Consider the following 17,423-nt stretch of genomic DNA (forward strand, 5'->3'; position numbering starts at 1 on the left):
ACATTAATAACATGTTCCGGCGAAATAATATGCACATGTAGATGTTCTGTGGATATTTTGTTTAAATAATATTTTAAACTAATCTGTAAAATATTGTGATATTTAAGTTTGACTAAAAGTTTTTGAGCACTGTACAATAGTTTTCAATTTGATTAGGTGGATCCTGGATTTTTTTTTTTTTTTTTTTTTAACTCGTGGCCTGCTGACGCTCGGTCTCGGCTCGGGCTTGGACAGACCATCCTTACTTAATTTTACATTTATATGTTCCACTGAACAATTTGTGCTAAGTACAATATATTCTGACTATGCTTTTCGATCACTACTTAAGATATTCTGGTTTCTCGTTTTGGATTTGTGGCAATAAAAGGAATGATAAAGTAGGGGAAGGGAGCAACGACGACTTGGCAAGGCGTCTCATAGTTTGTTTTGGTTTGTGGAGCGACGCCGCAGCGTCTGGTCCGCGGGTCTTCTGTATATATCAACAAAATTTTCGAACATCCATCCACCATGTCTACTACAACTGCAGGTAATTTGTCAGTGATGGCTTCTGCAGGCAGAAAACCTGAGAGAAAACGTTCAGTGATGACTTTCGAGAAGAAAGTAAGAGTAAATAGTGGTGGAGGTTGGCGTCCTAAGAGATGTATTGGGCAAGACTTGGCTAATTTAAATTTTCTTGCAGAATGCAAGTCTATTGGCAATGTCACTCACCCTGTGAGTGAACACACACACCGCCACTCACCCTGCGAGTGAACACACTGCCATAGCTGCTTGTACTACACCGCCTCAATAGCTACAACACCCAATGGCTTGTTTGTCCTGTCACTTGTACTTTTATCACTTGATCAAGTTTTGCTGCAATGTACATCTTAATAAAGTTATCCGTTAGATTCAGGAGCTATCCATTGTGTACTGTCCCTTTGGGACAGTACACAATGGTACCCTTTGGTACAATCTTACTACACTACACAATTGGTACTACACACAGTACCCTTCGGTACTGTGTGTGTGTGTGTGTGTGTGTAATTACCTAAGTGTAGTTACAGGATGAGAGCTACGCTCGTGGTGTCCCGTCTTCCCAGCACTCTTTGTCATATAACGCTTTGAAACTACTGACGGTCTTGGCCTCCACCACCTTCTCACTTAACTTGTTCCAACCGTCTACCACTCTATTTGCGAAGGTGAATTTTCTTATATTTCTTCGGCATCTGTGTTTAGCTAGTTTAAATCTATGACCTCTTGTTCTTGAAATTCCAGGTCTCAGGAAGTCTTCCCTGTCGATTTTATCAATTCCTGTTACTATTTTGTATGTAGTGATCATATCACCTCTTTTTCTTCTGTCTTCTAGTTTTGGCATATTTAATGCTTCTAACCTCTCCTCGTAGCTCTTGCCCTTCAGTTCTGGGAGCCACTTAGTAGCATGTCTTTGCACCTTTTCCAGTTTGTTGATGTGCTTCTTAAGATATGGGCACCACACAACAGCTGCATATTCTAGCTTTGGCCTAACAAAAGTCATGAACAATTTCTTTAGAATATCGCCATCCATGTATTTAAATGCAATTCTGAAGTTAGAAAGCATAGCATAGGCTCCTTGCACAATATTCTTTATGTGGTCCTCAGGTGATAGTTTTCTATCTAGAACCACTCCTAGATCTCTTTCTTTATCAGAATTCTTTAAAGATTTCTCACATAATATATAGGTTGTGTGGGGTCTATGTTCTCCTATTCCACATTCCATAACATGACATTTATTAACATTAAATTCCATTTGCCAAGTGGTGCTCCATATACTTATTTTGTCCAGGTCTTCTTGAAGGGCATGACAGTCATCTAAATTCCTTATCCTTCCTATTATCTTAGCATCATCAGCAAACATGTTCATATAATTCTGTATACCAACTGGTAGATCATTTATGTACACAATAAACATCACTGGTGCAAGAACTGAACCCTGTGGTACTCCACTTGTGACATTTCTCCATTCCGATACATTGCCTCTGATTACTGCCCTCATTTTTCTATCAGTCAGAAAATTTTTCATCCATGATAGAAGCTTACCTGTCACCCCTCCAATATTTTCCAGTTTCCAGAACAACCTCTTATGTGGAACTCTGTCGAAAGCCTTTTTTAGGTCCAGATAGATGCAGTCAACCCAACCATCTCTTTCCTGTAATATCTCTGTGGCTCGATCATAGAAACTGAGTAAATTCGATACACAGGATCTTCCAGATCGAAAACCATACTGTCTGTCTGATATTATATCATTTCTCTCTAGGTGTTCTACCCATTTAGTTTTGATTAGTTTTTCCAATACTTTCACTATTACACTTGTCAATGATACAGGTCTATAATTGAGGGGGTCTTCCCTGCTGCCACTTTTGTAGATTGGAACTATGTTAGCCTGTTTCCACCCGTCTGCTACGATTCCTGTACACAGGGATGCCTGAAAGATCAGGTGAAGTGGAATGCTGAGCTCAGATGCACATTCTCTCAGAACCCATGGTGAAACGCCATCTGGGCCAGCTGCTTTGTTCTTACCGAGCTCCTTGAGCATTTTTTCCACTTCGTCTCTAGACACCTCTATGTGTTCTATGTTGTTCTCTGGAATTCTTATTGTATCTGGTTCCCTAAAGATTTCATTTTGTACAAACACACTTTGGAACTTTTCGTTTAGTGTTTCACACATTTCCTTTTCATCTTCCGTGAATCTATTTCCCATTTTCAACCTCTGAATATTATCCTTTACCTGCAATTTGTTGTTTATGAATTTATAGAATAGACCTGGTTCTGTTTTACATTTGTCCGCAATCCCTTTTTCAAAATTTCTTTCTGCCTCTCTCCTCACTGCCGTGTAGTTGTTTCTCGCATCTTTGTATCGCTGGTATGTTTGGGGGTTCGGCCTCTTCCTGTATTGATTCCATTTTTGTGTCTTTCGGTCTCTAGCCCTCTCGCAATTTCTATTGAACCAATCCTGTTTCCTAGTTCTGCATCTCTGTTTTGGTATAAATTTTTTTGTGCCTTTATCATATATTTCACAAAACTTGCCATACATCTCATTCACTTCCTTGCCTAGCATCAAGTCTGTCCAATTATACTCACTAAAAAAATTTCTAAGGTCACCATAATGTCCTCTCCTGAAGTCTGGTTTTTCAACTGCTTCAACCTCCTTATTTTCTTCCAGCTTATAACGCATTGCATACTTTATTCCCAAAAAGACATGGTCACTTTTACCCAAGGGAGGAAGGTACTGAATGTCAAATATCTCTTCCTCCTTCCTGGTAAATATCAAATCTAGCATGGAGGGAACGTCCCCTTCCCTCATCCTCGTAGCTTGTTTAACATGTTGATACAAGAATGTTTCCAGGATGAGGTCTACAAATTTACAGGTCCAAAAATCTTCTGTTTTAGCTTCATATGCTTCCCAGTCTATGGATTTCAAGTTGAAGTCACCGACTATCAACAGTCGTGATCTATCGTTATCCGCTCCCGCTATAATCTCTCTCATTATTGTTATAAGACCTTCACGTTTACTATCTAGCTCCTCCTTTGACCATGTGCTGCTTGGCGGTGGACTATATGCATTTATCATCATTAGTTTATCATCCTCATAGCAGATCTCTAGTGCTATTATGTCAACTTCTTGTGGATTGGCAATCATTATTTCCTTCACCTTTAGGTGTTCTTTTACCAGCACAGCAACGCCACCGCCTTTCCTAATTTTTCTGTCCCGTCTCCAAATTGAGTAGCCCCTTGGGAATATGACCTCATTTAAAATTACCTCTTCAAGTTTTGTCTCCGTGAGTGCAACAATGTCTGGTGTCTGCAGCTGTATTACATCACTTAACTCCAGTATCTTCGATCTCACTCCATCTATGTTGGTGTATGCAATCTTCAGGAACTTGTTCCCCCTCTCCTTATTCTTCACTCCCCCTCTCTCTATTGATTTTGTTGGTTTGCCTTTATGTACCACTTTACTGGTTTGCCTACCCCTATCACTTTGTAGAAAAAAGAATTTATTTCTTCTTCATTCCTGCTCTCATTTAAATGTTTTGCCTCGGCGAGGTTCAGTTTCAGCTTCTCTCTGTCTTCTTTTGAAAGATCTCGTCTTAACGACCACCCTTTCCCATCCTCATCCCTTTGCAATTTTCTAGCATTCCTTAGTACTTCTTCCATCTGTTTGGCACCGTTTAGGGTGATCCTCAAAGGTCGATCTTTCCCTTTTACGTACCTGCCTATTCTCCTGTAGTCGCACACATTCTCTCTGTTTGTAAGACCTTCCACGAGGCCAACAATTTTATCTACTACTTTAGCTTCTTCTACAGCTCTTTCTGACCTAGATGTTATCGCCTTTTCTTTGCAGCCAAAAATGATCAGGGACTTACTCCGATCAACTGTGTTTTGCACCAACTTCGGGTTAGATGCCAATTCTTTCCTCACTTCTAGCCTAATGTTTGTTTTATCTTGGTTGCTGCAGTGTTTGACTTCCTTTACTGCTTCTTCTATTTTTTCCTTCTCCTTGGCCACTTGTGCATAAGTGAGTTGCATATCTTTCTTGCACTGTTCTATTCCCTGTGTAACTTCCTCCATCTGTGCTGACAAAAGCTGTTTCTCCTGTTGAATTTCCTTGCCTAACCTATTGTAGTCATTTATGTTTAAATTTACTTTAACTTCTTCCAAAGCTATTTTTAAGAGTTTATTTTCTTCTTCCATGGCTTTGCAATTTGTTTCCAATTGATTCTTATCCTTGCGCAAGTCTTTCACTAAACCCTCAAGACATAAAACTTTGCTATTCAAATGGTCATTACTTTCTTTCAATTTACTAATTATTTCTACATGAGAGTTCACTATAGTATCTAAATTTACCAACTTGTTATGTAGACTACTAATATCAATGCTTTCTTCATTGAATCCCTCAAAATCAAGCTCTGTTTTGTTTTTCCCCTTGCCAGTGGCCATCTTGAATGTTCTTCTCTGCACTGTAAACACTAGGGCAACTTTTTCTCATCCGATTTTTCACTTCCCTTAGCACTTTCCTGTTATCTCACCTATTTTTCAAGAGCACTATACCTTTATGTTCTCTGGGACACCACTCACTACCATCAACCTGTACTACAATACTTAGGATTGTTGAAATATGCTGGAGCTCCTCTGCTGCAAGTGTTGACCCTAGGGGTGTCACCTTTTTTCCTTTGTCAGGGGTGTGTGTGTGTGTGTGTGTGTGTGTGTGTGTGTGTGTGTGTGTGTGTGTGTGTGTATATATATATATATATATATATATATATATATATATATATATATATATATATATATATATATATATATATATATATATATATATATATATATATGTATATATATATATATATATATATATATATATATATATATATATATATATATATATATATGTCGTACCTAGTAGCCAGAACTCACTTCTCAGCCTACTATTCAAGGCCCGATTTGCCTAATAAGCCAAGTTTTCCGGAATTAATATATTTACTATAATTTTTTTCTTATGAAATGATAAAGCAACCCTTTTCTCTATGTATGAGGTCAATTTTTTTTTATTGGAGTTAAAATTAACGTAGATATATGACCGAACCTAACCAACCCTACCTAACCTAACCTAACCTATATTTATAGGTAAGGTTAGGTTAGGTAGCCAAAAAAAGCTAGGTTAGGTTAGGTTAGGTAGGTTAGGTAGACGAAAAAACATTAATTCATGAAAACTTGGCTTATTAGGCAAATTGGGCCTTGAATAGTAGGCTGAGAAGTGCGTTCTGGCTATTAGGTACGACATATATATATATATATATATATATATATATATATAAATGTATAATGTCGTACCTAGTAGCCAGAACGCACTTCTAAGCCTATTATGCAAGGCCTGATTTGCCTAATAAGCCAAGTTTTCCTGAATTAATATATTTTCTCAAATTTTTCTTATGAAATGATAGAGCTACCCATTTCATTATGTATGAGGTCAATTTTTTTTTATTGGAGTTAAAATTAACGTAGATATATAACCGAACCTAACCAACCCTACCTAACCTAACCTAACCAATCTTTATAGGTTAGGTTAGGTAGCCGAAAAAGTTAGATTAGGTTAGGTAGTCAAGAAAACATTAATTCATGAAAACTTGCCTTATTAGGCAAATCGGGCCTTGCATAGTAGGCCGTGAAGTGCGTTCTGGCTACTAGGTACGACATATATATATATATATATATATATAATATAATTGACTGGTACTTAAATATCTGTTAACATTAATAATTGTGTAACTAGCGTCACAAATTTTATTTGCTTAGCTAAACGAACTAGAGGGTTCAGTTCCAGAACCGATTATGTGCCTCTAACCCTTTACACCACCGCCCATGGGATGGTTATGGGGGGCATAATAAAGAAAGAAATTGAATTGAATCAGGTACCTGGTACTTTTAAGTACCAGGTAATTTTAACAATACAGGTACAGTATTATAATTTTATTTCCATCACAGAGTTATATGAAACAGGTGTGTAGTGCAGAGGTTAATCTATAACCCTGCAATATCCAATGTAACCATTACAGGCTCTATAGCCCTTGCTACATGGACATTTCATTCCGAGTAGCTAAATCTAAAAACAACAACAATATCCAATGTAGAGAATATGTAAGTGTTACTGTAATAAAATAACATAAGCCATATAATGTTTTATCATACAAAGCTGTTACAGTACAAACAGTGATATATATATATATATTTTTTTAGAAACATACCACATACAGGTACTTTGAAACCTCAAATTATCTTTATTTTTCAGGCTTGAAAAACTGTTGCCAGCGGTTCTGTCCTTCCTGCAATGATGTCATCAGTATTCGCCGACATGTCTGCAACTGTGGTTACAGCTTTATTGATGCCAAACTTAAAGCTGAGCAGGAAAAAGTGGCTCGTCAAGAAAAGATGGGATTCTGTACGTCATATGAACATTATAAAGCTCAAGAATACCACTACATGTTATACAATATTGCAAATGCTTTAATGTTATGACTGGATATAGATGTATATTATATTTTTCAGCACACAATACTGGACAGGAACAGTTTGTCCCAACAAGAAATCTAACAAAAAGAAAGAGGCTAGGGAAAAAAAACCTTGGTAAGACTGCTAAACTCAAATCTTCCTGATTTGCCTGCAAAGCTCAATTATAATTTCATGCATAATATTGAATATTAAATAAATAACATATGATTAATTACAATTCATCAAAGCAAAAAATATTTCCCATATAGCTTATTAGCAAATTAACCTTTTTAATTATTGAAAGGCTAACCTACCAGTATTGTCAAATAAGCAGTTTGTTGTTTTCTACATTTAAAACAAAGTCGTCACTATCAGCATAGTTATTTTGAATAATATCATTTCTTCAGTGTGTGCTATATGTGAAATTCTGTTTTCTTTCACTTTCTTTGTTCCAACTTCTTGTATGAAATATTCAAGAGTTAAAATACAGAAAGACAATGCAGGAGATGGAAGAGGAGATAGCAAAGCTCCAGGCTGCGTATGATGCCCGCAACAAGGACAAAAAGCCTCAGACAGAGATATTGCAGTATTCTGGCAGTTCATGTGGTCGGAAGAGCAGAGCTTTAGGTATTAGCAAGGCATAAACCGTATCTTACTTTACTAATATCATTGCCAATATTTAAATAGACAGTAATTAATAATAAGCTTACCTAAATGTGCAAACGATGAGTCACAATGTGGTTAAAGATGTGATGACCAAACCACACATCAGAAAATGAAGAAACAACATTTCGGTCCATTCTGGACCATTACACTACTTGATAATGGTTCAAGACGGACCGAAATGTCATCGTTTCTTCACTTTCTGATGTGTGGTTTGGTCCTTGTACTTAAATGTGAAGTCATTTTAATACATAATTTTTATTATTTTTCCTTCTGTTACTAGGTACACCATCAAATCCTTTCCCTGTCAATCATAAAGTTGTCGAATCTGCGGAGCCTGCTGTAGAAGTTGTACCTGAACCTATTGATGGTATGTTATGTCATTATTTTAGATTTTTTAACACACACAAACACACTGATTAAGACTACTCATAGTCCAATCGATAGAGCTTCGGCCTCACACTCGTGGGTCCATGGTTTGAGACCTGTACATCCCAGGTGAAAGGAATTTCTCATGACTGTCATTACTTTTTCTCTCTTGTATGGGTAGAGTATGCAGCTTAGCAATGCCATGGTTGTAGGTTCTCGCTCAATAACAAAGATGACTGCCACCATGGGGTAATGTAAACACACCAACAGATGATTGTTTCAAAGGGTTCTCTCAACAAGATAATGAAAGGAGGTTTTTTTGGCAGGTTAAAGATAATTGACGATATAAAGTGGTACCTCGGAATACGAGCAGTATTTGCTCTGAAAATGTGCCTCGGAGGGCGAGCTTGATGATACGCGTACAGGCCGACCTAGTGCGTGGTGGTTCGGCGATCGTTGCCCCTCACCCCTCAGTTTACCAGTGCCTCGTGCCCAGTGACTATCCCACGTCAATTCTTCACCCGAATTTTCAGTGTTTTGTTGGATTTTTGGTCATTTGACCATAAAAGTTATTATATATCTCGCCATAGGTCCCAAGAAAGCCAATGGTAAGGTTTAACCTAAGAAAATAGTGCTGCATTTCGGGCGATCGAGTGGCAACACTGAAAAGTGCACACACTTTTCACTGTCCTGACATTAATTTTCCATGTACTTATTTCAATTTTGTACCAATGTGTTCGCAATAGAATGTTCTAGAAGAACATAAGTATAAAATGTCACACAAGGATGCGTTAGACCAGCACCAAATAAAAAAAACTACGTCGATTACACTTGTCGTGTCAACAATACAATGGTCTTACCTCGATGGTGCAATGCTATGCCGTTCTCCCAAATAGACTATGCGGCTATTAGAGAAAACGGAAATTTCATGGCGGACATTTTCAAACTATCCCAAAGTCGATCGAATAACAAAGAGTTTATAGAAATATTTTTTCTCATGACTTGAGCGAGTCCGCTGTGCGACCTTAACACAAAAAGTGGTAACGCTCTCGAGCGCCGTGATAACACTAAAGTGTTAAGAAAATGTGTGAAGTATGGGAAGAATTGCAAAGTTTTGTTGAAGAGACTCGCCCAGATAAAGCTGTAGCAGGCCGTTGCATTGACCTTTTAAATGACAATGTGATGTCTTACTACAGACAAGTGTTAAAATGTAGGGAAAAACAAGTGTCTTTAGACAGATTCTTAGTAAGACAAGCAAGTCTTAGTGGTATGCAGGCAAAACGTGCCAGTGTGTGCACACCAGTGAAGTCCTCACTGCCTGATGTTATAATGGAAGGGGACTCCTCTTCCAAACAGTAACACCTCTTCTCCCTCCTCACCATCTTCCATACGCCAACAGCAAGATAAGTAATAACTTGAACATAGTTTTGTAGGTTTATTTAAATGAATTTGGTATAAAACTTAGTTTGAAGTGGGGATTTTGGGTAGTCAGGAACGGATTAATTTATTTCCCATTATTTCTTATGGGGAAATTAGCTTCGGAATACGAGTTTTCGACGAGCTGTCTCCAGGAATGGATTAAACTCTTAAACTGAGGTACCACTGTACTAAAGAGGTATGAGGAAAAGAATTGGAAGAAGAAAATGGAGCTCTCAGGAGTGAGTTTTGCTCTTTAAAAGGAAGTATTCAGCAAGGTAATAAAATTAAAAATTACTGCACTAATGGGCAAGGTAAAGAGTCAGGAGAAACAAATCAAGGAACTCTTACTTAAACTCCAGCATTATGGAATCCGAGGCCTTGCCCTTGACTACATCCGATCGTATCTTAGTGACAGACACCAATATGTAACCATCAATGATACAACTTCTTCCACTCTACCAATTACCGTTGGAGTGCCACAGGGCAGCATCTTGGGACCTCTTCTATTTCTTATATATATAAACGATCTGCCTAATGTCTCTAATATTCTCAAACCTATATTGTTTGCTGACGATACTACCCTTATCTATTCAAACCTCAACCCACATACACTAAATAATGTTGTGAATAATGAATTAAAAAAAGTCCACTTATGGATGTCAACGAACAAACTAACATTAAACATCGAAAAGACTTACTACATCTTATTTGGAAGCAAATCATCAAATGCAATTCAGCTACAGATAGACAACATTAACATCAGTAATAAAAATGATGGCAAGTTTCTTGGCCTATTCCTAGACAAGAGACTCAACTTCAGCACCCACATTCAACACATAACTAAGAAAGTCTCTAAGACAGTTGGTATACTCTCCAAAATCAGATATTATGTTCCTAACTCTGCTCTCCTCTCACTATATTATGCACTAATCTACCCCTATCTTAATTATGGTATCTGTGCATGGGGGTCTACCACTGCAAACCACCTTAAGCCCATCATCACACAGCAAAAATCTGCTATCAGAATAATAACTAACTGCTTTCAGACAACACTCAGCTCCCTTGTTTAAATCCCTAAACTTGCTAAATATTAACTCCCTCCACACATTCTCTTGTCAACTACATTTACAAAACCCTGTTCTTAAATGCAAACCATGCTCTGAAACTCTCCCTGGACAGATGTAATAGGACCCATTATCACCACACCAGAAATAAATATCTCTTTGATATCCCCAGGGTCAAACTTAATCTGTGTAAACACTCTATGCAAATTAAGGGACCTAGTCTATGGAACTCACTCCCTCTTGAATAACTGTAAAACTTTTGCCTTATTTAAAAGCAAAACCAAAAAGTACCTAACTTCATCTTCTTAGTTTCCTACACTGAGCTTTAAATTTGCTCTGTACCTAGTGTTACCCAATCTCCTAATTTTTATGTAATATCAAACAACCTTATCATTGTGTTCATTGCTGTCTTCTTTTATGTGCTAGCCATATGTTGTATTGTGACTACCAATTTTTGTCAACTACCATTCAAGCTGTCATTGCAATCAATCTTAGCTACCTATGTGCTTTAATATACTGTACCTACAATTTTCTCTCATCTTCTTTTTTTCATTTCATGTAACTGTTATCATTTTTTGTCTATAAATTTTGCAAGTATTTACCTCCTTAAAATTTTCTTAGATCAAGGACCTGCCCGAAACGCTGCGCATGCTAGTGGCTTTACAAGACTGTAATTACCATATTTGTATCTTCACATTCCTTATGTACATTCTTGTATATGCATAAATAAATAAATAAATAAATAAATAAACAAACTAATGAAAGACATTGAGGTATGGAAAGTGAACAATGGTGAGTTTAAAGAAATAAACTAGAAAGTAGACTCATATGGTGAACAACTCCAAGGAACCCTGAGGGCTAACATGGAGTAAGGCAAGGTTATGCAAAGAGAAACTTCATTGACAACTCGCACAGAGGCAGTTAATAAAGAACTAGAAAAGTACAAAGAAGAATTAAAAGACATATGCGCAAGTTGTAAAAGAGAGATAATCAAGGAAGTATGTTTCGAAGTCAAAACCAGAAATGACAAACAAGAAGCAGAAATTAGGCAAGCAATTAGGGAAGAACTGGTAACCAACAGTAAACTAGTACAAAACATTGCAGATAGAAGTGAATAATAATTTTCAGATGTTTAGAAAAGAAAATATCTAGTTTGGACAGTCAGCAGAAAAGATGAAAATCATAGAGAAAATAGGTTTAGGAGAAGGCTTAAATTCAAAGGAAAATTACTGATTTTAGGATAGGAAAATATGAGAAAGACGAGAACCGCCCCTTAAGGGTGACATTTAATGGAGTGAAACACATGACGGAAGTGCTTAAAAATGCTAGGAAATTGCAGTGTGATGAGGATGGCAAACTTTGGTCAGTAAGACAAGATCTCTCAAAGAAAGACAGAGAAAACCTGAAAATAAACCACCATTGAAGCAAAACATCTAAATGGTAATAGAAATGAAGAAAGAATTTTTTCTTTAGGGACTGGAAAGCTAGTGAAATGGTACATAAAAACAAAGCAACATCATCATTAGAGGGAAGGAGAGTAAAGGACAAAAGAAAAGAGAACATGTTCCTGAAAATTGTATATACCAACATATGGTGTGAGATAAAAAATATTGGAGCTAAAAGATATAATTCAGCTTATTAAAGTATTGTCGCACTAACAGATGAAACTAAGAAAATATTTTAAATGAGGTCGTATTCCCAAGGGGTTACTCAGTTTGGAGACGTGACAGGAAAACTAGGAAGGGGGGAGGAGTGGCTATGCTGGTGAAAGAACACTTGAAGGTAAGAATTAGTAATTGAAAACCCTCGAGAAGTTGACATAATTGCATTGCAGGTCTGGAATCAGGATGATAAACTGATAATTTTAAATGCCTACAACTCGCCAGCAAGCAACACATGGACAAAGGAGAAATTGGATGACAAATGAGAGGGTCTCATATTGGTCATGAGAGAAATTATAGTAAAAGCAGATACAGGTACTGGGGGACTTCAACTTTAGAGCAATAGACTGGGAGGCCTACGAAGCAAGAACAAAGAACATTTGGACATGCAGATTTATAAACCTCATTCTGGAGACAGTCATGTATCAACACATCAAGAAGGCCTCAAGAATGAGGGAAGTGGATGCTGTCAGTACTGGATCTAATATTTACCAGGAAAGAAAAAAAAATAGATATTTGTCATCCAGTACCATCCTCCCTTGGGAAAGTGATCATGTCCTGTTAGACATTAAATATTCTTTGCAATATAATCTAGAAGAGAATGGGGACATTAAAACAGTTGATAAACTATATAAAGAGAGGACACTATGGGAAATTGAAATTTTTTTTAATGAGCATAATTGGACAGACTTGTTGCTAGGTAAGGAAGTAAATGAGATGTATGCCAAATTTGGGGAAATATATGATGAAGGCACACAAAAATTCATACCAAAACAGAGATGCAGGACCAGAAAACAGGATTGGTTCAACAGAAACTGTGAGAGGGCCAGAGAAAAAAGACAAGAAAATGGGTTCAATATAGGAAGAGAGCTAACCCACACACATACCAGCACTACAAGCAAGAAACAATTACAGTTTGGCCTCAACTTACGAACTTAATCCGTTCTCAGGGACTTTTTTTTTTTTTTTTTTTTTTTTTTGCGTGTGTGGTGTTGAAGGACAAAAGGCCCTTAGCAGCTTAAGGATTAAGGTCCTTTACTTGCATATTTTATACCTCTATAATATACATTGTTGTGTTATTGGTACAGTATGTGCATATTGGCTATAAATAATAATAATGGTGCTCGGCTGGACTATGTACATGTTCAGTGCCCTGATCTTGAACAAAACCAGTGTTCAGTTATAGAACCAAGTCATTTAATCATCTTGTATAACACAACAAGCTGATGTGTTGATATGTCTGCAGGTGGGCGTAGATCTCAAATCAACCACTCCTGCCCCCTACAGTTCATTGTTATTAGGATGAGAGGAGCTAGGATTTACAATCCTAGCTTGCATTTACAATCCTAGCTAGGATTTACAATCCTAGCTAGGATTTACAATCCTAGCTAAGGACTTTTCTTTGTGTTAATTTACATACAGTAAATTTTATATTTAGTGCAGCACACATCTTTAGTTGTTCTCATACATAAATCGGCAGTGCGTGCATTGTCTGCACTGCTGGTGCTGTTTGCACCAATCCTGCGGGATGCGGTATCACAGTTTCTCTCTTCACATCATGCGTGTCGGCTAGTGGTGCTTGCTTCCTTGTTGGAATCTGCCTGGGTCCGGGCTCTTATGTTTTCATCGCCATTTTGTCCTTGCTGTTTGCAGTTGGGCAGTTTCTGCAAGCAGCAGCTTCTCGTTGTCGGACTTGTTGGCCCTTCGGGGGTCCCTGGGGGAGTTGGTTCCTCCTGGATGGTGAGTGTCTGCTCCCCAGGGATTTGGTTCTTTCCCAGCTCACCGCTTTCGGGTTCCTGGTGACCTGGCAAGCGTTCCTTCTGGTTCCCTGACAGCTTTGGTTTCAGGCGCTGCTCGCTCAGTGTCCGCACCCAGGGGTTTTCCCACGGCTCCACCTCTTTCAGTTGCTTGGTTCGGTCTTCTTCTCCAGTCTTCACGTCTGGTAATTTTGACTCGAGTCTTTCACCATCTGTTGGTGATCAGGTGGCTTAGTTGATGGTGTCCCACCTATGTGCTTTGTCTCTCAGGCAGTATGTGGTTTACTGGCGTTCCTTACTTTTTCCTTTTTGTCTCTTCGTAGGTATGCTGCATTTTTTGTTGAGGTGGTCTTGTCCTTTCTCTCATGGCTGTTCAGGACCATCATCTTATGCCGCATGCTGTCGCCTCGTATTGTGCAGCACTGGCGGAGCCGCTATGGCTTGCTTTTGGTTTTGGCGTTCCTTTTGCACCATTTCGCAGTCTGTCTCAGGTGTTATTTCATCTCTGGCCTGCTCTTGCATTGCTCGAGCCATCCTGGTCTTTAGATAAGGTGCTTTCTTATCTCTCTTCCCCTCGGTTTGCTGTGGCCCCTTCGGTTCAGAATTGTTTCTCGGATGTTTCAGCTCTTCTGAGTTCTGATGATCGGTTTGACTGCCGATAATCATCAACAAGTAGTCAACCACTACCTGTTGACTACTTCTTGTAGTCAGCTGTCTCCTCTTTTCTGGCGAGGATGGGACAGCCGTTTTCCAGTGGGGGTCCATGGGGTTGTTGCTGCTTGGTTGGTTTGGCCGGGGGTGTGTCTTCTTGTGTCCGGTTGTGACTCTCAGCCTGTGCCTGCGTGCCACGGCCTCTGTGGCCTTGGACGTGCTTTGGGTTGACTCGAGTTCCCTTCATCCCCGTTCCAGGGTTCGGATCTCCCGGGTCGTCCGCGGGGTCTTTCGGTGTTGTCGGTTGTTTTGCTTTCGGGTTTCAGGCGCATGGTTTCTGCCTCCCGGGTTTGTCCCTCCTTTGTCCTTGTCTTTGGGTAGATAGCTCCAGGAAGCCGAAGGGTCTCTCCCCAGAAAACCAGCGTTGAATCTAATAAAACGCCATTTTCTGGGCGAGACCCGGAGGCTCCCTGGCATCCCTCCCTCCCTCCCTTCCTCCAGTCAGCTACTTTTTCTTTTGTTTTGAGATCCAGCCTCAGAACTAAAGGTGTTAGTTGCCAGCACAAGGGGTTTGGGGCTTCCCCCTTCCCCCTCCCAGGAAGGTGGGGCTCTGCACAGACAGCAGTGCAGCAGTTGGTGATGTCATGCTCATTTGATTGTTTTCTTTTGGGGAGGTCTGTCCACTCGTTTGACTTTCAGTAGTAATTTCAACCAGAATAGTTTTTTTTTTTTTTAATGCTTACTTTTCTGGGTGCCCGACCCAGTCGATAGAGATGTAGAATGCTCCAAGTCACATAGGCTATTGCTCCTGGTGCCTCTCTGAGGGGGCCAAGTTCTGGCTCGTGGTCCCCTGTAGGTCTATGAACTCCATTCACACTGACTGATGCCAAAATCTATTACGTATCAGCCTGGATAGCTCTGGGGAGCTTCCGGGTCTCACCCAGAAAATGACGTTTCATTACATTCAACGTTGGTTTTTTTCATTGCCGCTGTCCTAGGGTTAAATATACATACAAAATTGTAGGCGATATGGTAATTTTTTCATAGCTGCTGTCCTAGGATTAATTATACATATAATGGTAACGATTTAAAACAAGGAAATCTTTAGTAATATTTTGTGTATGATTCACTATACTTGCGTACATGTTTCTCTGCTAGTGGAACTGTGGAAACTCGCTTGTTGTCTACGAAGATGTCCCTCATTTCTCTGAAAATATTGTATTCCTTCATTACTTTAGCCTTTTGAAAATTGTAAAAATGACCTCAAATAATCCAGGTAAGCTTCATTATAATTAGGAGGATTTGTATAATATCTTGTAATATATCCAAGATCCAAATTTTTTAATCCATTTTCTCTGAAAATTATCTAAACAAAGATTCATGTACAACTTGGCTTACATGTTGCCAAGCTTGTTATTGTTGTTAATATTATCCTACTCATTGAGTGAAGGATCATTATTACATCCTGCATTATTACATATTATATCAATATACAATGGGGCCTCGACTTACAATGCTAATCCATTCCCAGAGACGGATCGTAACTCGAAATATCGTAAATCGAAGCAATTTTTCCCATAAGAAATAAAGGGAATTGAATTAATCCGTTCCCCACCTTCCAAAATATTAACATACAAATACATTTTATACTGAATACAATGTTTTTTTCTAACTACAATACAGTACCAAAGTTTCTCTTACCTCTATGGAGGACTCTTGATGGTGTATGGAAGATGGTGATGAGGGGGGGGGGGGGGAGGAGAGTTGTTACTGTTTGGAAGGAGAGTCCCCTTCCATTATCACATCAGGCAGTGATGTTTTCTCTGGGGGTACTCTCTCTCCTACGTTTTGCCTGAATACCACTAGGACCTGGTTGTGGTTCAGTGCTTCTTTGTCTCGCTATAAATGTGTCAAGAGACATTTGTTTTTCCCTTCGTTTTAACATTTGTCTGTAATGATTCATCACAGTGTCATTGAATAGGTTAAGGCAACGGCCTACTGCAGCTTGATTTGGGCGAGTCGTTTCAGCAAAGGTTTGCAATTCTTCCCATGCTGCACACATTTTCCTAATTATTGAGGAAGAGACATTCTGTACTCTTGTTTCTGCTCTATGGTCATCCTTACATGGGTTTTCATATGTTGAGCCTTACCACTGACTTTCTTGGGACTCATGGCGTGATATATAATAATTACTTTAATGTTCAAAATGCAAAAAATCACCACAAACGCGGAATTTCTTATAGGCACGATCGTCATTAAGAGGGCAGCTGTAGTAAACTGAGGCAGGTCGGACCGCGAGACCGGGAACCATGCACTCGGGTGATCCGAACGTGTACCAACAAATATCGTTAGTCGACGACACCATCGTATGTCGTCGCATTTTTCGATGAAATTTACATCGTAACTCGAAATTATCGTAAGTCGAGGTGCCACTGTATATAAAACAGGATGTCATGGGTTCTTACAATGGGAGGACCTTTCATAAGCCCCTAGCTTTCTGTTTTCTGTTGAGGTGACTAGGGAAATAGTGGCTCAAGGGTACATTCACGTTAAACGGGTATAAAGATCTTGCCATCTTCATTGTCTTTTTAACTATCGACACAGTGTCACCATTGGCAGACTTGTTAATTTTCAGAATGAGTTATGCCATTTGGTTTGGTGGAGTATGGTCTAATTTTGCACAGAACAGTTCAATGAAGGTTGTTTTCCAATTCTCAAATCCGTATGCGTCTCTAGGTTCGAATGTGTAGTAAGCTTAGGCTCGGTTGAGTTATGTTAGATTTGTTGGGTTAGGTTAGGTTCTTGCTAGGATTTGTTGCCAAACCGTCTTGTATACG

The 17,423-nt window shown here is 38.9% G+C and overlaps 1 protein-coding gene across 1 annotated transcript in view; it reads left to right on the forward strand.

The window, feature by feature from the left end:
• Positions 1-310: 310 nt before the first annotated feature.
• The window catches only part of LOC123755488 (uncharacterized), a 52,767-nt gene continuing 35,654 nt past the window's right edge, over positions 311-17,423 (forward strand). Inside the window, exons 1-5 of the mRNA XM_045738250.2 lie at positions 311-526; positions 6,803-6,952; positions 7,060-7,137; positions 7,480-7,629; positions 7,949-8,035. Coding sequence (XP_045594206.1) covers positions 508-526; positions 6,803-6,952; positions 7,060-7,137; positions 7,480-7,629; positions 7,949-8,035 — 484 coding nt within the window. The 5' untranslated portion in view covers positions 311-507. The remainder of the gene's footprint in view (positions 527-6,802; positions 6,953-7,059; positions 7,138-7,479; positions 7,630-7,948; positions 8,036-17,423) is intronic.

This window comes from Procambarus clarkii, chromosome 20 (genome assembly GCF_040958095.1).
Source record: "Procambarus clarkii isolate CNS0578487 chromosome 20, FALCON_Pclarkii_2.0, whole genome shotgun sequence".
Taxonomy (NCBI): Eukaryota; Metazoa; Arthropoda; class Malacostraca; order Decapoda; family Cambaridae; genus Procambarus; species Procambarus clarkii.